The sequence below is a fragment of the Falco punctatus genome (assembly GCF_963210335.1).
Source record: "Falco punctatus genome assembly, chromosome: 20".
NCBI lineage: Eukaryota > Metazoa > Chordata > Aves > Falconiformes > Falconidae > Falco > Falco punctatus.
This window is the reverse complement of record NC_137600.1, coordinates 701,450-724,537: the sequence shown is the minus strand read 5'-3', so window position 1 is coordinate 724,537 and position 23,088 is coordinate 701,450. Positions and strand designations below refer to the sequence as shown.

Here is a 23,088-nt window from a genome sequence, read left to right as displayed (position 1 = left end):
CCTGAAAGGTAGAAAGAAAGAAGGACAATGCAACAAATTTGCCCTTTTCAAGGGAAGAGCAGTGTAATTTGTAGGATTTACAGAGTTGTTCTGTTGCTAAAACAGAGTCCTTTTTTTTTTTTTTTTTTTTTTTTTTTCCCAGTGCATAGCAAGGACTGGCTAGAGGTATCCCATTGAACACTCTGGTGGATGGAGCTTTGCTTCAAAGATGCACATGCAATATAAACACAATTATTGATCCATGTAAGACAGTGCAAGATTCCCAGCTGTCTCCTCCCAAATGCCTCTAACTCTGCCTTGAAGATGAAAAACAGGCAGGCTTAGTTTTTCTTCCATAACGCTGCAATGGCATCATAAAAGGAGATGAAAGATTTATTCCATTTATGCTGCCAGGGACGTGTAGAAAGAGTCTGCACTTTACTGATCGCTAGTCCTGGAGTGTCTGTATGTCCACTCTTCCAGTAGTATAAATTTGACATGAATCAAGCTAGGAATACAGTAATGTTTCTGCTGAATTAACAAGGGCATTTGACAAAGTGTTTATGTCAGATTTGTCAGTGCTAGGCTGAAGACAAACAATCCCCTATCTATTGTGATCCAGCATGAAACTTGCTGTTACAAAGTTTACCTTTTTTTTTGAACAAGTGGGGACTGAAGGATGCATTTATCTTGGACTGTTGTCACCCAGCAACGGTTTTCACCTCCCTGATCCTGCAGCGGACACCTAAACTCAAATATGTTACATGGTCAAGCCACTGTCAGAGAAGAATCAAAACTTCAGAGAGTAAGAAGCCAATCCCAAACATTTGAGAGTAGAGAAGTTTCAAGGGGAATTAAAGTACTTTTTTTTTTTTCCAGCAAGGCAAGGTCACTGTTGCTCAAAGCTTTTAAAAATAAGATTGAGCTCTTCTGTTCTAACAAAAAGGACAGGGTGGCCTGGGTTATCCAGGTGAATATAAATCTGTCTTTAAGAGGAATACCAGCCATGCAATGTCCCTCAGTTTCTATTTCCCTCTCACTGATCCCCAGAGGCTTTATTCTGTGAGCAGTTTGAAAGGATATGGAGTTCACTTAGGCACATCTCAGGCAAAAGCATCGGAATTATCTGGATTAGCATACATCAGTCCTAGCAGAGGAGACAGACAGTAGTTTGTTGCTGCTAGTCTCCTTCCTTTTTGGTATTACACAAGCTCTTTTAATTCCTTCACACACCATCAGTTCTCATTTTGCTCAGGCTGAGGCTAAATATGACAGAAAGAAGAACTGAAGTTTAGGAGGGATTTTTGCTTATTTTTAGTCATCATACAGTATCCTAACAAAATCTTTCAGCTTTTGCCATGCCCCACTTTGCCTTCATATTGGCATTTCTTTAACTCCCTTTCCAGCAGGGACTGGAAAAAACTTCTTAGTAGTAGTATGTGCTTCTTTAATACCAAACATACACAAGCAAAAGAAAAGGAAACTTCAGCCACCTAGCAAACTAAAGAAACTCCTCAGCAGCAACAAAAATACCTGTCTTTTGCTTACTGCAAAATTGTAGTACAAGCAGTCTGAAGAAACGAAGTTGAGGCAAGGCCTCAAATAAATCTGATGCTTCAATAGAAACTTTATTGCTTGTTGGAGCTGTTATAGGTCTTGTTACCCCAGCCTAGAGTCTCTGCCTGCCAGCACACCCCCACAGCATATGTACACATATGAGAGTTCTGAAGAACAGCAAGAACAACCTCACTACAAATCTTCCAACCCCTGCCATCCTCCCGCACAGAGGCAGGTTACAGTGGTCCGGCAGGTGACATTTAATGGCAGAGAGCAGTGCATGGTGGATGTCCACAAAGCCATCTTCCAGGATCTGATATGCAATGATTTGGGATTTTAAAGAATCACAGTTGCACTCTGCATATACTCTTCTGCATTTTGTCCCATAAAATCTAAAGCATGTGCTAATAAGTGCAGTACTGAAGATAGTAGGCAATACTCAATCAAAGGAGATCTGTAAGCGTGATTAGAAGCAGGATAATTTGACAACACGGTGCAGGCTGAAAAGGGAGAAGTTTTCCCTTCATCACTCCAGTCCAAACTCCAGGCTGGAGCACACATCAGTATAACTAACTCCTTCCAACAAAAGTCTTCGAGGAAGAAGAGGATCAGTTAAGATACAATGTCTTGCCTCATAGATAAATGGTCACATTCTCCATGTTTACAGCACTTTGAAAAAGGCAGGTCAGACACTGCAAAGCCAACAACACCCTAGGATTTGTTTTTAAATCCCATAGGATTACGTGAAATTCAGTCAGTAAATCTGAATCTTGCATTCTGTGCAGCTCTGCTCCCTCCTGCTGGGCGTGTGTGCTTATCCTTTTGCCTTAGAACCAGTGGAAACCGAACTGCAGAAGATCCTAATATTCATTTAAACAAACAGTGCTTCATCAGTGCTGTTTGCATATTCACTTGCTCAAAGTTAAATGCATGTTTCTAGATAATTGTTGTTACTTTGGACTTAATTATTTCAAAATTCATGAACTTTAATTTCTTCAGGGGGTTAATTACTGCTGTCTAAAAGTTAAATGCATGTTTCTAGATAATTGTTGTTACTTTGGACTTAATTATTTCAAAATTCATGAACTTTGATTTCTTCGGGGGGTTAATTACTGCTGTCTAAATATCTGATCAAATTGGATGGACTTGTGAGTCACAGGGGACTGAGAATCCAGGCACCTATGCTGTGGTTTGAACTCGGTCATTAGAGCATTCAGAGTTTTGAGCTCAGGTTCTTAGAAAATACTTTTAACAGAGTGATTTCATTTAAGAAGAGAGGTCAAAGTCAGCCACCCAATTTTCAGAAATGCTGAAAACTGGAAACCTCCAATGATTTCCTCAACATTTGTTCCAAACTCCAGATCAGTGGGAACCAGGCTGATCACCTTTGTCTAAATTCAATTAGAGAGAAAAATTACCACTAATGATAGATGCCCCTTTGAGTAAACTGGGCTGCATTTTTTCTGGCTGTAAGTGAATGTAAAAGACACACCTGCAGAGGTGCTGCAAGGATGCTCTAGTGTTGGCAGAGTGCTTGGAAATGGTTAAAGGCAAACAAAAGCAATATAGATGTGATGCTGAGCAGAGGAGGGAAGGTTGCCAGGATGTGCATAGCCTTATTACACAGCCCTGTTTTCCTACGGCACTAACCAAAGGGGACAACAGCTCATCTGGCTGCGCCCCTGCTCCTAGGCAGCTTTACGCTTTAATTTAGAAATTAAAAAGCAGGCAAATGCATGGCCTTCTTAGATTGTGGTAGAAATATTCCCTATACCATATTTTCTCCTATTTTATTTAATACATTACAAGCATTATATTTTCATCTGTATACTTAGCATAGTATTCCTCTTCAGGAAGAGGTTACATACCTATAGCAGCCCTTGTTAAAAAAACCACCAGTGGAATTAACTGTAATGACCAGAAAAATGACGCAATACTGCCTTACATGTTGCAGGAGACACAAATAAAATCAAAGCAAGGCAAAACCACATAAAAGCAAGAGGCAAGGGTGTTATTGATCTCTTGAAAAAATAGAGCAAGCCAGGGAAGAAAAAAGCCTCCTTGGCCACTGGGTGTCAGCCGGGAGTTATACGTTGTACAACTGAAATGTAAAGGCAGACAACTCATACCGGGAAATCTGTTCTATACCACATAAGACAGTGTAGCTCTGCTAATACTAGCAGGGCTGTGCTGAATTACACCATTTGAAGATAAAGACATGTCCTTAAACTCACTGGCTACACTGACGACATGGAAGGAGTTCCTGTGCAGTGATAATATATTTGTGATAATAACATTGGTCAGTGTAGGCAATTTGTGACATCTTGATTATCCATCCAGTGCTGCAACAGCTTCCTGCAGTGCCATGAAAGCCAGCGAACACGATTTTGAGATCTTGACAGAAGCCATTATCCACCATCCAGATCAGACCTTTGCGAGCCAAAGGGAACCACCCCCAGACTCCCAAGTGAGTGCTCACAGACCCACCCTGTGCTATGCCTCGCCTACCAGCAGCACCTCTGCTACCACAGACTGACAGAACCAGCTTCTTCCAAGCTGTGAGTTCCAAAAAAAGTTGCGTAAAGGACTAGATGATAAAACAAGGAAACCTACTGATACCACTTCCCCCATCATTTACATATACAAATTCCAGTCACACACCAAGGGCATCATTTGGTGCTTAATTAACCATTGAAGTGCTGTATGCAATTAAACCAGCATTTTTTATTGTATGTATGCATGTATATATAATGTATTATGCATGTATATATAATGTATGCTGTATGCAATTAAAACTTTACTTCTTATCTCTTTTGCACAAAGAATACAGCACACCCAGTCTCTCCAAGAGTCGTTAGGTCTTTCACACAAAACCCTATAGTATTCATAATATTTTTATTTCTAACATTTTTAGTGAGGGAGGAACAGACAGACACTTCAGTGCCTGTGGACAATTCCAGTCCTGTGTCTCACATGAGCTTCCTTTTATGGAGCTGCTTTTCTCAGAGTGTTGATGCTGCTATTACCACCAGATCATGAACAGACACATTTGTGAGACAGACACACGAAGAGGACTAGCCCTGAAGAAAGTCAGTGTTACAGCATGGTGTTTCACTTTGTCAGCAGCTCCCTCCATCTCAGAGTGCTCTAAGCTTCATCTGATGCCTCATTCCTTGGCTTTTTCCCAAGCTTTCCTGGGCCTTCTGTCAGCCTGAATCCACAGCTACATAGAATCTGATCTCTTCCTCCATTCCCCCTCCTTTCCCTCTGCTAGCTTCAGGCCAAAGATATTTTCCTGAGGTACAGCCTTTTTCTTTTCTAACCTCTACATATTTGTTTATCTCAGGGCCAGTCAGAGACAAATGGAAGAAATCAATCTGCTTTTCATCTTTAGGCAGACACAGGTCAAAAGCTAGTGACAAGTGACGAGATACTTTATCTGGCTGTGGCAGGAGTCCTAGCCATACCTCAGGTCTAAGGCTGGCCCTAAGTACTTTTCCAAAATTTCTCAAAAACAGCATATCAGTCCCCAGAAAGGAAGCTTTTCTTCTACCCTTCCTATTTTTACATCCTCCCACTCACTTTAACATACCAAAGAAGAATCCACACACTAGTCTCATCCCCTTCCTTAGGGCAGTACAGCATTCAAATACTGACCTATTGCATAACCCCAGGGTTTGGGCAATTCAAGCTTCATAACTATAAACATTTTTGCTTCAGAGCATCCAGATAACACTTCAAAATCCCCAGACCCTACTTGTTCACCTAGCACAACCCTGCACTTAGACACCAACTCACAGTACTGAAGGGCCAGATCACCCAGATATGTAGACCAGGAGGTGGCAGCTCCACCCGTTTTCACAGTGACCCCAAAAGCAGCACCTGTCCTCACATCCTGCCCACCCAGGGCTGGTGCACGTGCCAGCCCTCAGTTTGGGAAGCATCACAACAACCTCAGCAAAGCCTCTCATACACCTCTCTGACATTGTGCTTTATTTTTGTTCATGGTAGGAAGCCTGATTCCCTGACATGGATCTTCTGCCTATGCAGTAAGGAGCTGTATTACTACTCTCAGACTAAGAGGTAACTGAAAGACTCACACCTGCACTCCCAACTTCTCTTGAGTTTAGGTGTGGAAGCCCAAAATATCCATTTACTAAACAACTGATCATGCTTCTGTCTAGCCCTAGAGAAGCTTTAACTTTCAAGGGATCTCCACTTGAGGTTTGATCAGGATTTGACATCAGGACCAAGGAGGTACCATTTGTCCATGTCTCTCTCTGTATTACTCACATTAGAGGAGATGGAGCTGGTGTACTTGCTGAGCATAGCCAGGTGTGGGAGGGAGAACACTCCCAAAATTTTAATCGTCAATGCAGCAAAGTGCCTGACTAATTTGTAATGCCAATGTTTGCACTTCTGTCAAAAGTCTATCGTCATGCTGTTTGTCATTTTCTCTTGAAACTTACCCTGCTGGTCTTCCTGATCTTTCCTCAGATTGATTGTTTTTGCTAAGAATATTTTAAAGACAAAATTAACTCTTTAGGCAATGAAGAACAGCTTGAAAGCCTGACTAAAGTGCACTTGCATCCCACGTCAGAAAGCTGACCTGGTCCCTCTGCACTTGATGCAACACCTGAAGCTGTTCTGCTAAGCAGCAGTTACACTCAGAGAACAGGTGTGTTACAACCTGAGGGGATTTGAGAGGGAAGGCCAGAAGCCCCTGCTTCTGGGATCTCTACTTTAGCTCCTGTTGGTATGGGGGTGGTGGTGCTTTGACTGGACAATGCTTTTGAGCTGTCCTGTTCAGGTTTTAGAGCTTCTGGTGCTGTTTGTAGAAGGAGACAAAAAATACAAATGTAGTTGAAGTTAAATTTGCCAGCAAGTTTTCTTGGAAGGAGGAGAGTTTAGGCTCTAGTGGCTGAAATGAGTTTGCTAAGGGTGGTAAAAGGGGGAAGCCCGTTTCATAGGCACAGACACTGCTTGATGTTTCTTGTGACTGAAAAAATACGAGGGATGAAACCTGGTGTGGCTTGTCACTTCAACATTTGTGAAGCTACTGCAGGTTTTTTAAAGTCTTCAAACTCAGATGTTGCCTACGTAGGAAACAAAGATATCTCAGCGTGGTGCTGTGTGACTGCTGTAAGCAAAACGACTTCTACAATCATACCTAAAGCTGCTGTGGTATGTTTAGTACAGTCGGTGCACGAATGATGTGCTTAAAATCAGACTCCCGTCAGCTTGAGTTTTCGCCACAAGGTGGCATTCTCTGAGCTTTTTTTTGCTAAGGGAAAAGTAAAACTTCCCATCCTTAATAATAACAATAATAATTAAGGAATGAAAAAAAACCTCAAACCCTCCCTGTATTTTCTGGAGTCTGTGACAAAGCAAGATTTGTTAGAAGGCTGCTCCTGCTCTTGCAAAACAATGGTGCTGCTTTCAGAGAGCTGCAAGTAAGACTGAGGGTCAAGTCCCTTTAAAAAAAAAAAAAAGTGAAATACAGTATTGTGCATCTTGAAATCTGAAACCAAGAAACAGAAGTGCAAGGGAAACAAGGGGGAAAGTCTTGCAATTCCTGAGGACAACTGTTACAAGTGGAGTTTTAAGGAATAAAATATACACATATACATTTAAAGGTCATTGAATGGCTTTTGTGGAGAAACCTGTGAAATAAAGGAGCCTTGGAAGAAGAGATTTCTTTTTCTCCTCCTCTGTGGATATAATGGCCATTGCAAAGCAAAGCATCTTGAGATTTGGCTTCAAATGTCTCTTCCTAGCAACTTTTATGCTAGCCTGTGATGGACAAGGTGGAAAGAGAGAGAATGGTGGTCCTGCCTGTTACGGAGGATTTGATTTGTATTTCATTCTAGACAAGTAAGTCAGATCTACTCTGTTCTTTCTCGAAGAAATCTTTCTCTAGGTATGAACCGGAATAGCATATACTGATACCAAGGAGGTTTTCTTTGGATTTTGGTTTTGTAGAAGTCCCTGTGTCCCAAGGGACCTGCAAAACTCCTTACTACTCTGGCTTTGTTTTCGTTGTGGTAACTTTTTTGGTAGGTCTAGTATATAATCCCATTGTGCTGTGTAAATCGAATTGTTGTAAGTTTTGCTGTGGCTGATATAGAAGCTTTATTGTGTACTTGACCCTGCAATTTCTTAAAAGAGTGGTTGGGATAAGGGCAGCACCCTGATCACCTCTGATTTCCCTGTGAACCGTGAAGGTTGAGGCACTCATGAAAGCAGGGGTTGGAGAGTTACTATTAAAGGCATTAATTCTGTAGCTGAAAACGTGGAGGAAATGCTCGCCTGCCTGGAGGTCTGCTTCTGTTACCGCTTGCTCCTTAGCTCTGTATGTTCCAGAGCAAAAACTTGCAGGTAAAGACCCAGCTCTGAGAGGTGGCTACTCCGTTAGAAAGGGTCTGAGTTTAGCCCTTGTGATGGAAAAGGACTAGAGTGCTCATTTAAGGAGAGCTTTGTTTTCTCTACACTGAGTCACACTTTCTTTGTTTCCTGTTAATCAAATGCATATTTTGACTGTTTATACTGAAGATGACTACCTATCTCACTTTTTTCATCACTAATTGTGATAGTGTCATCTTCTTGGCACTGGTAAGTTTGCTTCTTTGCAGGCCTTCAGGTTGTAGATGGAGCAATATGAAACAGATATGTGCTGAGCTTTGGAAAGTTTCATATTGAAGCAATACAACAATTTACGCAAAAGTATTAAAAAGTACTAGCTAAAATGATTCTCCTAATTTTCTTGATTAAAAACAGTTACTTTGAACCAAAGGTTTGGAAATACTGGAGAATATGCATGCCAGAGCCATGGTACTGACATTATTAACCATAAATTTCAGAGACAGGAAAGTATTTGCAAGTTGCCAAAAGTGCTCACACATGAAGATTTCTGACTGATCCTCTTGAGTGTTTTGCAGTAGCTCCTACATTCCGCTAGTATAAATTACTTGGAATTACATAACACTTTATTACAAAATACTGGGTAAAATGTAAGACTGAGACATTGGCTCCTTTAGTGTGCCAGTTGTCCTAACACTCCAAGGGAAAGGTATTTTTTTTTCTTTTACTTTATTCAGTGGAAAAAATATACCTGTCTAGGGCATTTTGTTGCTTTGGCTGTTCAGTTATTAGTCAGAATACTTCTATTGCTACATGTAAAAGAAGAAAACCCACCCAAAACCAATGGAGCATGTTTTGTACTGCAGACAGCTTTTACAAACTGTATTTCTCTGAAAGCTGAAGCAGGATTGAAGGTTTTCTCAAATCTGATGGTTGTGTGTGTTATACCTCTGAGCTAACATGATTTTAACAGCCACTTATTTCAAGTTCTGTGCTGTCCTGTTAGTCAGAGGCATGACTTTCTAGCCTTGCTCAAGAGATTATGAATTTAGGTGGAAATGAGGCTTGGCACAAACTTTCAAGTAGGCAGGCTTACCTTGGTGTATGTATCAAGGTATTCAACAAAAAGTCCTGCTTCGACAGTTGCAGGATTCCTATTTCAGGGATTTTTCTAGTGCAGAAAAGAACTGGATCTGATGTAAAAATTTCGTTGCTCACCAGTGGAATTTGGAGGGGAGTTATGGTGTTTAAGCTACTAGTGTGTACAGTATACTGTGGACGTGATTGTTTAGCCTTACTTTGATGAAAGGCTTACTGTGGTCGAGTAGGTTATCCCATATCCTTTGGCTTTAAAACTTTCTTTTATTCCTTAGAGGCTAAGATGAAGGTCTAAAAAACATGTGTCTTATTTAGCCTGGGTTTTCTATCTTCTAATTGTCCAGAGAATGTTTTCAAAAATGCTGCTTGCAGTCCTGAATGTGGAGAGAGGCCTCCAGGCAAACTATGGAACAGATATGGAATAGATTCAGGTTTGCAATAGCTCTAAAAATGATCAAAATTATTAAAAGTGATAAAGAAAACTGAAGGAGAAGACATGTAGATTCTTAAAAATGAAATATTAATTTCAGTGGTGGAAGAAAGCCATTAAAATATTAAGCAACCTACTTTCTGGGATCAAAGGAGTAATATAAAAAACAATAAACACGGCCCTGGCAGTCACTAGTGCTAGAGCCCTCTACTGACCCTTTTGCCTCAGTGACTTTGTCCATTTAGCGCCCTGGATGCGTGCATCTTGTCGGACGTGTTCCAGCTGCTGCACTGTGCTCTGTCCTGTCACAGACCTGGTTCCTGAAGCGCGCTCTGCCCACAGGAAACCCCTTCAACATGAACATGTAGCCCACTGAGGAAGGGGCACGTGTTAGAGGCTGTTCTCCTGGAGTGATGCTTTAGCTCCCTGCAACATTCTCCTTTAGAAGACTCCTGCAAACTTGCTGTGTGAACTGTTGAAGGGAAACCAGGCTTCCTCCAGCTGTCTGCAGACAACTGGAGATGTGACGCCCTGCAGATGGCATGCTCAGAGGACCTCAAGCAAATCTCCCATTTCTGCAGGTCAAGAAAGAGAAGAAAAGCCAGCATTCAGCCATTAAGAAATAATCCTGTTATGCTACGCAGCTTTGATGTGCATGTAACAAACAAACAAAAGCTTGAATGGTACCAGATATGTTTGCTAGGGTATGATTGCATCTTTAATCTCTGTGCGTGCACTTGCGTGTCTTTTATCACTTCCAAGAGTTCTCACCAGCTTAGATAGCACTAGAGAAGGCCTTTCATGCTGTGACCATTGGACCTCGGGCAAGAAGAGTAATGTTCCCAAAGTGATGCAAAGACATCCCAGAGGACTGCGGTTTGAGTTGGGCAAACTCCTTGCCAAGTAAAACTGAAGTTGTCTCGCTGTTGTTGTTGCAGTGCCCCAACTTTGGAGGAAACAATGGTTGTCAGCTCTCTGGAGAATCATTGCTTGACATGCAGCAAACTTAAAAGGATAAAAATAGTACCACACACAGAAAACACCTAACTTGAAATTCTGAGCTGCCTGACAACAGGTTCACTGAAGGAATTGTATTCATGTGAATTAAGACTGGATTAATCCACTTTTCTTGTGCTTTGATAGCAAAACAAAACAAATCAAAAAAAGGTGGAGAGGGCTAAAACTCAAGCTGTATGTTACTTAGAGTATAGTAGTATGCTATTTGCATTTAGGTTATATGCAGAATCTAGTCATACAGGATGCTGAGCATCTCAAAGTGGAGGTCATACCAAGGTGAGCCTAGTGTTGTGGAAGCGAAGGCCAGTTTGTCTTGGGAGAATTGCTGAGAGAGCTGGTCCTAGATGGCATGTCCTTCTGTGTTACTGAGGGGTTTCATGGGCCGAGGCTGCCATAGACTGAATGGTACCAAAACATGGCAGAAGATGGTGCCACAGAATTTACAGCCTGAGTATAAGATTCAGGGCCTTCATTAAGAAGGCAGAATGAGGAAGCAGTGAGATGTTGATAAAAAAAGCCAACATTTGTTTTTGCTGACACTGTCCAGTTATTCTAAATATGTCATCCATGTGACAAATTAATGAAGACTATGACCCAGCCCCTACCTGACATGGTATCTACTGCTGTAGTATGTAAATACCTCCCATGAGCACAGCTGGAATATTTAGAGGCAGCTCACAGATTAATTTATTTGCAGGTAGGGAGGAAGGAATAACGATGAGTAAGTCTTCTCAGTAATCTTTTGTTACATCCTCTGTAGGTTAAAGGTGTTATTTCCTATGCTGTTGCCTGTTGTGTGCAAATAGTAGGCATTTTATACCCATGTGCAGAAAACACACAAGGAACCATACATGCGTGAAAGAAAACTTGGCTTTAAAAGATCCTTGGCAAAATGAAGCAAGTAATCCAAGCTGTTTCCTGTGATCCCTTCGTTATTCAGCCAGACAGCTGATCTATTTTTAGTGATTGTCTTGAAGTTGTCTTGAAGTGAAGCTCCTGCTCTAGAGAGGCTAATAGTTGCTTCTCTGAATCTAGCTTTAGTAGCTGTAGTTACCATGACTTAAACAGGACTAAGTCCAGATTTACACTCAGAGTGTAGAAGAATATAGGGGCCACAGTGGGATGGAAAGCAGACAGACACTGCATCGCCAGGCAGGGAGACTGACCTACGTGAACCGCTTCTTCCTTGGGAAATGTGAGCCCTAACCACAGGACCCTTACAGAGCTGAGTAATAATCTAGCTGCTCCAATCTGAGGAAATACAAGTCTTTAGTAGGCAATGTAAAATAGAGTGCCTGCAGAAATAGGTTCAAAACAATCTCTGATCTTCATTGGCCTAGTCAGTGATTCCTTGATTGTTTTTCTGGAATCACAGGCCTGAATCCAGATCCAGAGAAACGTATGCATTTGGTTTGGATGGCAGGGAGCTGCAAGTATACGGAGGCGTAGTTTTTATTTTGGCATGAGGGTTGAGGGATGCTAGCAAGGTAGGGTGGAGAAATTTGTGCATTCTTGTATCTTTTTACTTGTTGCCTGAAGGAATGTAATTAACTCCTAAGTCCACTGTAGGCATGTAGGCATGCAATTGCAATGAGCTAAGTTAGCATGTGAAATCCTTACCTGTCAAGACCTGTGTACATGGGTTTTTTTAGCCAGTGGTGAATCTAAGGTTAACTATTCCTTGGTAAAAGGGATGGGTGGGAGCTGTCTTACATCCAGGATTAAGTGTGTGCCCGCAGCATTCTGCGCTTCATCTACTGCTCAATGTAAATTCAGACCATGGTTACTTGTTTATTCATTGGTTTTATAAATATCCTCTGCCAATCAGGGAGAGAAGAATGTTCTTGGACGAAGATTGGACTTAGAATCTCTGAACTGGGCTTCTGTAGACCCTGTAACCTCAAACATTTGACAGTATCTCTGGGGAACTTTCTTATGTGAAGTGTGGTAAAAGATAGTAACATTTCCTCAAAGAATTGCATCATCTCTGTAACATCTTTGTGTTATGTAGTATTTTCAGAATTCCTCCTGAAGTATTTGCAAAGACAAAGGATACTTTTTGGCTCATTTGTGTTATTTTTTAAAGAGCTCAATAAAAAGATGCTGCAAAACTTTTTGGGTCAAATGCCACCTCTGGCAGCTATGAGACTTCTTGACATTAGCCCAAAACTGTGGAAGTTTAAGGAGAATTTGGATTGACATCAGTCTTTGAATCAGGTGTCTACTTCTGTCAGCTGCAGTGCGTGTAACTGGTGTGAAGTCTTTGTATAAGAGTTTGTGGGCTTGATTCTGTTTTCTTCCAGTTTGTGAACTAAATAAAATCACGGGTGTTTTGGGAAGGTGCAGTGACAGAAATGGAAATAAGGAGTCTAAAAAGTGCAGGACAGACAAACTGTAAGAAGGTTTGTGTTGCTGCAGCTTTGGGTTATGGTGCATCTTGTCACAGTGAGTAGGAGAAAAGTACTTGCGGGAGGGTGGGTTTAGCCAGAGTGCGGCTCTCTGTGGCTGGAGAACTGTGTGGAGTGTCTCTTACCCTTACATTTAGTTTAGATGTAGAAAATATCATCACATTTGACCACAGAATGTATCATTCCCTTGTTAAAGGCATGATGGTTTACTTAATCTTAATTTCCATTTATTAGACTTTTCTCCAGCAAGAGAATTTGGCATCCTCACGATGAGCCTTTTCTTAAACTGCAAGTTTGTAGCATCAACCAACCATTCAGCTGCAAAGTGGTGGCTCGTTGATCATCTTGTTTGTCTTTGGGAATGTGAAGAGATAAGGATTTTAAATTTGGCTTTTATTGCCTTACAGTTAGGCTTTAGAAATGCTTGTCCTGCTCAGAGTATTGGCCTGCTTTGTGAGAGGCTTTACAAGTGACAAGTGGCTTTTACTGCAGGGCTTCCAAGTAACACAGCTGAAAGCTGTGGAGTTGAAAACTGTAAGCTAATGCTGGTTTTTCAAACCTTCCATTGACTGCAAAAGGTTAGTTTTATTGGTTTTGTCCATTTTATGCCAAGTGAAGACTGTAGGAAATCTGAAGTGTGCTTCAGAAGATGTATTTTATGTATTGGAGGAGTACTTTTTTCTAAATGCAGACCTGGGCATTTATAGCCACTGGCAGCTGGGCTTGAGTAGATGGAGACTTTAGCTGCAAGTAGACTGCAAGTTGTCTAGCTTCAGAGGAAAACTTGCTGCGCTGGAAGGAACGACGTATGGTCAGCAAAAGTGTGAGCCTTCATTTTGGGACCCTTTTATAGCTTGCTTTGGTAGAGATGAGAATAAATGGATTGTAGAGTATGCCAATTGCCCTACTTCAGTGAAAGCAGAAACCATCCTTTTGTGGGATAGAAAGGGTTTGTTTTTATGATTGTAGCAATGGTAAGAAGTCTCCTTAAAATAGGTGTTTAACATTAACAAGCTCTTGAACTTCAGGTTGTTCCTTTTGTACATTCATAGATGTGTAGGAAGGTTTCACAGAAAAAAAGCTGTAACTTCAGATGCTTGGAGGCTTGTTCCAGAGGGCATAAAGATGGGACTGTTGGCGGGAGAACAGAGTGAGAATGATGAAGGGGAGGTGGTGCAGCAGGAGCTGAAGTCATGCTTTGTGAAGAATTAAACGGCACTGCATACCTGAAAAAACTGCCCAAACAATTTAAGACTGGTGGAACAGCAGTTGCAAAGGCAAACACTTAACCAGGATGTGCTATTGACTTATTGACTAGCACATCATTGAACTGAGCTATTGGTTTTTCAGCTTTATTCTGGCAAATGCTGTTTTCAAAAAATGCATGACTTCTCAGAGCCATGGAAAATGACAGGAGTTTTATATGACGACCTACATACCTTATGTGCTCTGTGGCTGGATCTCATTCCCAGCTGCCTTGCTGCAATAGTAATTTTAAGTGACGATCAACTTTTCTTCAGAGGAGAAGAAATAACCATACTTCTGAAAGCTACCGTAGCTTCTAGGGCAGTGTCCTGTTGCAGGTGGGGGTTAGTTAGGGCTTTGTACTGGCAGAGGCTGAGCGCTATGTTTTCCCTTAACATAAAGTGTAGTATGGTTGTGTTGTCTGATGGCCTGGAGGAGGTTGGTTAGGGTATATGTGTGAAGGGATCCTGGCTTCACATGTCTGCTACCGGATGGTTGACGAGACGTGAAACTTTAACGAGGTGTACTTTTTTTGAGAGGTGGATATATGGTCTGTAGCAACATACATTTCACTGAAGGAGGCAGTAATTTTTTTATGGTTAACAAAGCCTTGGCTTCATGTGTCTTATAGAGACTGATGCAATCATTGCTATAAAGTCAAGTGTTTCTTTTACAGCTCACCGTAAAAGGCAATAAATACTTATTTTCCAGGCCAGTTATTGGAAATTATTTGGGCTGTTTGGCATTGATGGGAGTGGAGTGCCTGTCATATTCAGGGTCTCAGAGTTATTCCATACATCTCAGAGGAATTTGCACATGGGGCTGAGCTTGGCATGTCTACGTTCTATCAGTTTGCGGTTTGCATGCAGCGGGAGTTGTTTCTTGTTTGAAAGCAAGTACTGATGTACCTTGCCCTTCATCGGTTCTAAGACAGCAATTTTCCCACTGTCTGTGTGGTTTAATCAGTTTATCAAGACCCTTGCTACTAGTGTTTCTTTGGCCCTCTCCAATACCTATTTGTATGAAGAACAAGTCATGATTTCAAGTCCTTGTCTGATGAAAGGAAAGAGAGCCCTGAAGCACTATTAACATTTGCTTATGATCAAGTCTCCACTGCAATCTGACCTTTAGAATCATGGACAAAACTGGGGACCCCTTAAGGTTGTCTTTAAAGTGCATTTGGTATCAGCTCCTTTCTGCAACGAGAGCTGGAGAATTCACTGTTTTTCCAGACGGTCTATATGCTTTTGTACCTGTGCAAGGGTCCTCATTGCATGTCATCTAAGGTTGTCTTTGGATATATTGGGGTCATACAATGGCTTAAGGTATCACGGAGCAAGTGGGTAAGGCCAAAGTTTTTACTGAATGGCTGCAAATAAAAACCAGGTGTGGGGAGAATGGAAGGAAATTTGTATGACCTGCACAATGTGTTTAGCATGCTTGCTATGCTTATAGGAAGTGAAGTAATGCTCTTTGCAGCCAGGCTGGGGTTGGCGGTACCAGGTGTGCAGTGCCTGGGTGAATCTATTCATGGCTGTTCATTGGCATTCTCACATCTAAGGTAGAACAGTCAGGTCTGATGCTTTTTCTTTCTGTGAAGCAAAAAAACCCCACTCTTCTCAAATGCTCATCTTTTCTTCCTCAGGCTGCAGATCACTAAAGCTTCTATTAAAACTAAAATGGTTATTTCCTTTATAAATATTTTAACTGTATTCAATGGATTAAATAAGTGATGACATATTTATTTTCTGATTCTAGGAATGATTTTTTTCCAATATTAATATTCCAGTGTTCATAGAATTTTTTGTGCTGGGATGGGCATTTAATGCTGAAAGATGCTGATTAACCTAATTTTTTCCTGGTTCTTACAGCATAAAGAAGAATAATCCAGTCCTATTATAGTCCATGGTTTATTCTTCTGTGATGCAAAATTAAATTGTTTTGCCTTCAACTGGGGTGTGAATGAATTAGCCAGGACAGTTGGCATGTGGACCTAAGGTGTTTTATATTTCATAGAATGTATACAGCATAGTGGTAGAGAAGGTTAATAATCTGTTCCTCCAACTGCATTTTATTCTCAAAATACACTTGAGCTAAAAGCTCTGCGTAATGGTATGGCAAGTGAGTTGGTGGATTTAATCTAAAATACTGTGCAGAGAGACGGGTTTTCACTCATACAGGATTTATTTGTTTAAGGCTGTGCTGAAGGTCTAGCATAACTGCCATATGTTATTGCCAAGTGTAGCCTCAGACACTTGCATGGAGTGTAAATTATTCCTGCTTTTCGAAGTTAAGTAGGAAATGTCATTTACAATTTAATATCTCTTTAAAGGAAGAGTGTGGACAGTGAGTGTTAAACAAAAGAAAAAGGAATGACTAGCTGAGCAACGTGTAACAAAACATTAGGCTGGGAAAACTACAATAGCAGCAATTAAACTAATATTGCCTGTAATAATTGTTTCCCTAGATCAGGAAGTGTCCTGCACCATTGGAATGAAATATATCATTTTGTGGAACATTTGGCCCGCAAATTCATAAGGTAAGAAGCGCTGCTTTGCAGATGAGCGAACGAGGAGGGGGGTGTGTGCCAGCGGCTAGGAGACACACTCTCAGTCACAGTCAAGTAGCACATGCTGCTTCCCACCAGGGGACTTGGGGGGGAGAGACTTCTTAATGCTTTTCTCAGATTATCCCATTGACTGCTTTTCCCCAGATTTCTGTCATGTAGGAGCAGATAAGCTAATAGTTTTCCTTTTTTCCTGCCTGACTTCCATGGATCAAATTGTATTTTTGTGGGGAAGGAATCCACTTGTTTCTGAGATGGCTGGCTACTGCCTGTAGTACAGGAGTTTGGGTCTGCAGGGAGAGGCCTTAGGCTGTAGCTTTCAGGCACTGAGTGACTTGAGACTGGGTGAAAAATCCCCCAGGCCCATGGGTGGAATGTGTTATGATAAACAAAATTGGCCTTCTTTCGTCTCCATGGGGATACCAGGATGCACTTAAGCCTTTCTTGCTTTAGCAGTCCTAAGGTCATGATGCACATGCTATTTACATCTTTAAGAAGGAATCCTCATGGTTTGCCTTGACTGGGAAGGCCAAAGGCAAAGCGCCTTTTGCTGCTTAGTCTTGTCTTTCATCCTGTGGAGTTGTAACCCCTAGAAATGTTCAAGGCCAGGCTGGGTGGGAATTTGAGCAACCTGGTCCAGTGGAAGGTGTCCATGTCCATGGCAGGGGTTGGATCTAGATGATCTTTAAGGTCCCTTCTGACCCAGACGTCCTTTGATTCTGTGGTAATATAGATAGCAATCTGTGTGTTCGGTGTTAAGCATACGGTAAGCTCTGGTCTGGACCACCAGAATAATTTACTTTTTTTCCTCTCCTTCTCCAGCCCTCAGCTGAGGATGTCCTTCATTGTTTTTTCAACTAGAGGGACAATTCTAATGAGGTTAACAGAAGACAGGTAAGAAGAGGTCTAAAGGTGCACAGCAGCTTTTGTGTCCTTGTAGCTTTTCACCTTCCTTGCTCAATGATTTCCAGTCCACTGTGAGCAGTGTTGTGACACCTTTGTGCTTCTGAATTTGTTTGAATTGCCTGCCCATTTTCACATGTGACACTTGTTCTGCTAGAATGCGTTAAGGTCTCTTAAGGCAGAGGTTGCCTTCTTAATTTTAACTTCTAAAAGTGTTTCTGCCAGCAATTAGGGTTTTGACTCAAACTGCTTTCGTTGAGGGAGTCTGCCTTCCACAGATTTTCAGGCTTTTGCCAGACAAGAGCCTTACTGCCTTTGAAACATCCTTAGGGAGTTTCTTCTGCAAACAAATAGGTGAAAGTCCCTTCCCATAAAAATAAACTTGAAAGATGTAGGTGATATCCATACTCTTGAGGTAGAGGCGAACATGATTTCTTTGGAGGTTGGAAGGTATGTTATAGACAGACAGCGTTTAGGGTGGATTGCAAGCATGTATATTTTCTGGAAGTGCTGGTTTGATTGCCATGTTTCTGAAGCATGTTCCTGTCATATTGTCATATCCCTGTAGATCCCTAAGTTAATCCCAGTAAAATCTATGGGATGGATTTTATTTTTTTTACTCTGACTTCAAGGAGAGCTGGATGAGATTCTTTAATCACTCTTGCTTCCTCTGTTAACTTCATTGCCACGTGGAGCAAAAATATATGTAACACATGTGAAGACTGTATAAGTCAGCATGTGTTTTACATATTGGATGTCTATGAAATTGCATACCAGAACATACTATAGAGGAATGAATAGGAAATTGGCCGCTTTCCTAAAGAGCAATCCACATACATACCAGCCATGAAAAATGTCATTAAACCCAGCCAGCCTAAGCATCTCTTGCCACTTACTGCAGCAATAAGTATAAAGAGAATGAACCATATCTAACTTGAGGCCAGAAGAGAACCTGTTCCCTGGCTCTTTCTGTCTCCCACCCTGTGAGCACACCCCATTGCAAAGATCTCTAGTCTGTTAAGGCTCTAAGCTATGAGACTTCAGTGTTTCCCATGTGGAAATGTATTTCGTATTTATCCAGCTGTCCTAGAAATGTTGACTGGGAACAGGATATTGATATGGTACTAGTCTAAAAGCCAGCTGACTGGAGAGCTGCTGTTTTTTACTGGAGGACTGACAAACAAGGTGTAGGCTTTAGTTAACGCTGGCCTTTCTTAATTGGGAAGCTGGAGCAGTGGCAAAACCTCTTCTACCTTGCCCCTGTCTCCATGTGGTGTATCAGCATCTGAATGTGAAGGTTATGGGTGTTTAATATCCCTTTTGGAAAAATTGTGCTTCTAATGGGATTGGATTGACATATTTTAAAGACTTTTGTTGTATATTTCAAAATTTCAGTGCTCATGTTTGAAAAAATAGTTCTGATCACAGGAAATGGTCTTTATTTTATATTCAGCTTCAGCTTGGTATGTGCATGGGTAGCTGAATGGAGGAAATGTCTGTCCCTAGCCCACATATGATATACAAGCTCCATGTCCTACAAGTTTGGGATATCAGAGGTACAGAATGAGTTCTTGAAAGTTTGATAATTCAACCTACTGCAAAAGCAGATACTCTTTTCTTTTTTTTTTTTTTTTTTCTTCCCTGTGGGAGTTACCTCTCTGTAGACTGGATAATGTTGATATGTTGATGCCCTGCTGCAGTCAGCCTCACAAACATGAGATAGAGTTGTGATCACACAAACTGGATTTTCTGAGGTAGTTAAAAAATGCAGGGACAAAACTGCCTTCTGGCGTTCAGTCTTACAATGTCAGCGTGGTCCTGAATTGCAGTGACTTAATCGGTTTCCCATGGAGTTTTTATAGTTTGCTCAGAGATACACCTCACACATTGCAGGTGTTATCTTGGTATTAAAGACTCTTGGCCTGTACTTGGCTTCCAGAGTTTGGTGCCTGCAACTCAATGGAACAGCAAAGGGGCGTCCATCCCGTTTAGCCTGCAGATGATCTGTCACGGTGCCTGGGATTTCTAAAAAGATTGAAACAGATACCCTGAATTGTAGTAAACTATTGGGAAAGGCTTTAATCTTAAAGTCAGTTTTGAACAGGAACTGAAGGTGTAATGTCCAAACAAACAGGAGTTGCCAGGATGGTTTGAGATTGGTTCATTTTTTGTGTGTGTTTGATTACATTTGTATGTCAAGACAGCCTAAGTGAGGAGTGAGCCAGGTGCAAGTGGGCTGCTCTGCATCAAATGTTTGACCAGGGTTGCACAGGGAATATGTATTTAGAAAGAAATGTATGGATATTGACCTGGGAGATGCTGCTTTGTGATGCTTTCCCCAGGCTGTGGGAACACCGGCAGCCCAAGTGTTCTGTTTTCCACATCCTTAGAAAGGCATCTACCCAGACATTACTTTAGCCTATATAAACACTGGCTAAAGTCTTCCCCCCCTCTCTGTATCTAGTTCTACCATGCATCTCTTCACCTGGATATCAGCTCCTGGTAAATTTGATCTTGGATCTAACAGTGCATCTGCATTCATTTCAGGGAACAGATACGTCAGGGTCTAGAAGAGCTGCAGAAGGTCCTTCCAGGAGGTGACACATACATGCATGAAGGATTTGAAAGGGTAACTAGTTGCATGCTATAGTGCCTTTAAACTGTGTCTAGGTGCTCCTCAGGAAATGTTAAACAAATGAATCTGGTTAATAATTGTCTAGTATGAAACTGGGGCTATTTCCCTTTTATGCAATAGACACACTGAAGTGTACACAGTGTTGGATCCGGTAAAAGGGAGCTGTAAACCCTGCTACTTTTCTTTTGCCTTCAGCTTTTATGGGGGGAGCAGCTTTTTCAGCTTAGGACAAGGCAGAAGTCTCTGGCATTGCAATCCCACATGGAACCATGTTCACAAAGAGTGGAAAGCTGCCCAGAGTCCTACATGGGTGCTGTAGTAGGCTTGTTAGAGTTGGGTGGGAGCTGAGACCATGGCTCTAACATGTTCTCACTGGTAGAAAAATAATGCTGCCCAAAAGTTATTGCTTGCTCTGGCCATCTCCTGTTTGTTTTACAAGCTCAGGATTTTTTCTAAACCTGAACTCCTGAACCCCTCCCACTTCTGTACTACACATGCATTTGCGAGGATTGCGGAACTGCCTGCCTATTGAAAATGCATGTGAACACACAACAAAAATTCGGGTGACCTGACAGAGATGCTGGCTCTTAACTAGGAGTCCAAAACCAAGTCCCAGAGTGTGGTGACTTCAGAAACTCTGCAGAAGTCCAAAAAACCCAAATTTAAATTCAGAACAGAAATGAAATGAATAAGTCAAGTGTGGTCAGGGTGGCCTACTTCTTAATTTTAAATTGATGCACACTGAAGCCTTTGCCTTTCTACCCTGCAGAATATGCTTGAGCATAGATCAAAGGGGAGACAGAAGCATAAGAATATCTCCCTGCAGTTTTTTTATTTGCTATTGGAGTAGCTGATCTAGAGGTGCTGGGGAGTATTTATCAATGGACGTAGAATGTTTCTCAAGGCAGAAGGTGAGTGTGATTTTCAGATAGCGTAATAGTGGGAGACTACATTATTCTTGGCCAGTGACCTTGGGGTTGGTCTGACTGAGTTATGCTTTAGATAAGACACTGAAGAACCATAGGCAATCAGAACCATAGGCAAGAAACTTGTTCCACGAAGCAGATATCTCTGAAAGCCAAGGTTATGTGTGGACTACAAACATGACATCCTCACTGCCATCTTCTCTTTCTTTCTGGTGCATGTGTAGATGCCCACAAAGTATTATTATTCATTTATTGCTAATAATATTTTGATTTAATTTCAGGCAAGTGAACAGATTTACTATGAAAATGTTCATGGTGAGACACTTTCTTCATCCATTGATTTTTTTTTTTCTCTTTCTTTTTGACCTACAACTTTCATAGATTTGAAATGCAGCTTCACTGTGGGAAAGGTGGGAGGTGGCTCCTATTCTTACAGGAATGCAATGCTCTTTGGGCTAGTTGTCCCTGAAAAGGAAAAAGAACAGGTGGAGCTTTAAGGATCCAGAGCTAGAATGAATGAGTTTCAGGCTAGAAATGAGAAGCCAGGCTGACTGAAGGTGCCTACTCTTTTATCAAAACTGTCTAGTACCTTATTTTGTTCTTTTTGCTTGAAGACTCAGGTAACCATTTCTTCTTCCTTCTGAAACATGGGTATGTGGAGGTGCTGGTAGGTAAAAGTTTTTTCAGTGAGCAGTTACTAAATCTAGTAGTAAGTGCAGAGAATTGCAAAAATGTTTGTCCTTTCCTTTCTTGCAATTAATATAAAAGATTTCTGCATTGTAAAGCCTGAAGTAGAAATATAAACAATTTTCTTGGAAGCCAAAAAAACAGGCAACCAGATGTTTCAGTACAAAGCTAGTCCTAATGGTTTTGCAGGGCCACTTGTGAATAAAATGAAGTAGTGACCACGTCCACACAGCTTTGGGGCTCACCTGTAAAATATGACTGCAGCAGAATGGAATAGATAGCTAAAACCATTCGATTTGGGATTGATAATGCTTTTTACATGCTAGTATATGTACTACATGTAAACAGGTTGCTGTCATATGCAAGAAGCAGTGGCCAGCTGGGTCCTCAAGTCTGAATGTTGGCCTGTGTTTGTCCTTGGTCTAGTCACTAAAGAGTGCTTCTACAACCTACAGTAGATCCAAAGGCTCCTTCAGTAGCCAGTGGAGGGAGAAAGGCATCTCTGAGGTCATTTGGGCTCCTACGTTTGTACAAGAAGTGCTCACTTTTCTCCATTTCCTACAGGAAGCACCTAGGCACTTGAGTTAGGCATCTGCAACAGGAATGGCCCTGAGTGTTGCTTACTGTTTCTCAGGCACTCAACTTCCTTGCTGCATCATTACCACGTTACTTAAAATTGGGGATTTCTAAGTAGCACCAAGAAAATTAGGTGTCAGTTCTCTATTCTGTAGTAATTAAATAAGTTACTTGTTTGGATTTTTATCTCTTTGGCAGAAGCTTGTTAAAGGCACAGCTACTGGTAATGGCAGGAAAATGCCCTAGATGGCTATATAAATTTAAAGGTTGATAATTTACATGCCTTGAGATATTTAGATTTTATCTTTCTGTAACAGTGTGCAAGATGTACCTACAGAACTCCTTCAGATCTATAGCAATTCCCTTGTCAGAAATATGAGTTAATTCTATTTGGTCACTCCTGAAAAGTAGTACAAACTTGTAAACCCCAAGCTATAATCAATACAAGGGGAAGATTGGAAGGTTTAACTATGTTGCTGAAATATGTTACATATTTTAGGCCATTTTCCTACCATATCCCAGCTGTGCTTTTTATCACAAGCTGAAAAAAAATCTCTGAATTTCTTGAATGGACAGCATTAATAAAATCAGGAAATAACTAGGAACACCTTGTTTTCTTGATGGCTGTGGTCTAATCTACTGGTCTGAAATACTGAAATAGAAGGGGCTGCCAGTTAAAAATCACTGGCACATCAGGAGAG

At 41.3% G+C, this 23,088-nt stretch overlaps 1 protein-coding gene across 1 annotated transcript in view; it reads left to right on the top strand.

Moving 5' to 3' along the window:
• The first annotated feature begins 1,700 nt into the window (after nt 1–1,700).
• ANTXR1 (ANTXR cell adhesion molecule 1) overlaps nt 1,701–23,088 on the top strand; it is a 116,400-nt gene continuing 95,012 nt past the window's right edge. Inside the window, exons 1-5 of the mRNA XM_080370310.1 lie at nt 1,701–7,410; nt 16,562–16,633; nt 17,483–17,554; nt 20,111–20,192; nt 21,406–21,439. Of these exons, the coding sequence (XP_080226436.1) occupies nt 7,259–7,410; nt 16,562–16,633; nt 17,483–17,554; nt 20,111–20,192; nt 21,406–21,439 (412 nt within the window). The 5' untranslated portion in view covers nt 1,701–7,258. The remainder of the gene's footprint in view (nt 7,411–16,561; nt 16,634–17,482; nt 17,555–20,110; nt 20,193–21,405; nt 21,440–23,088) is intronic.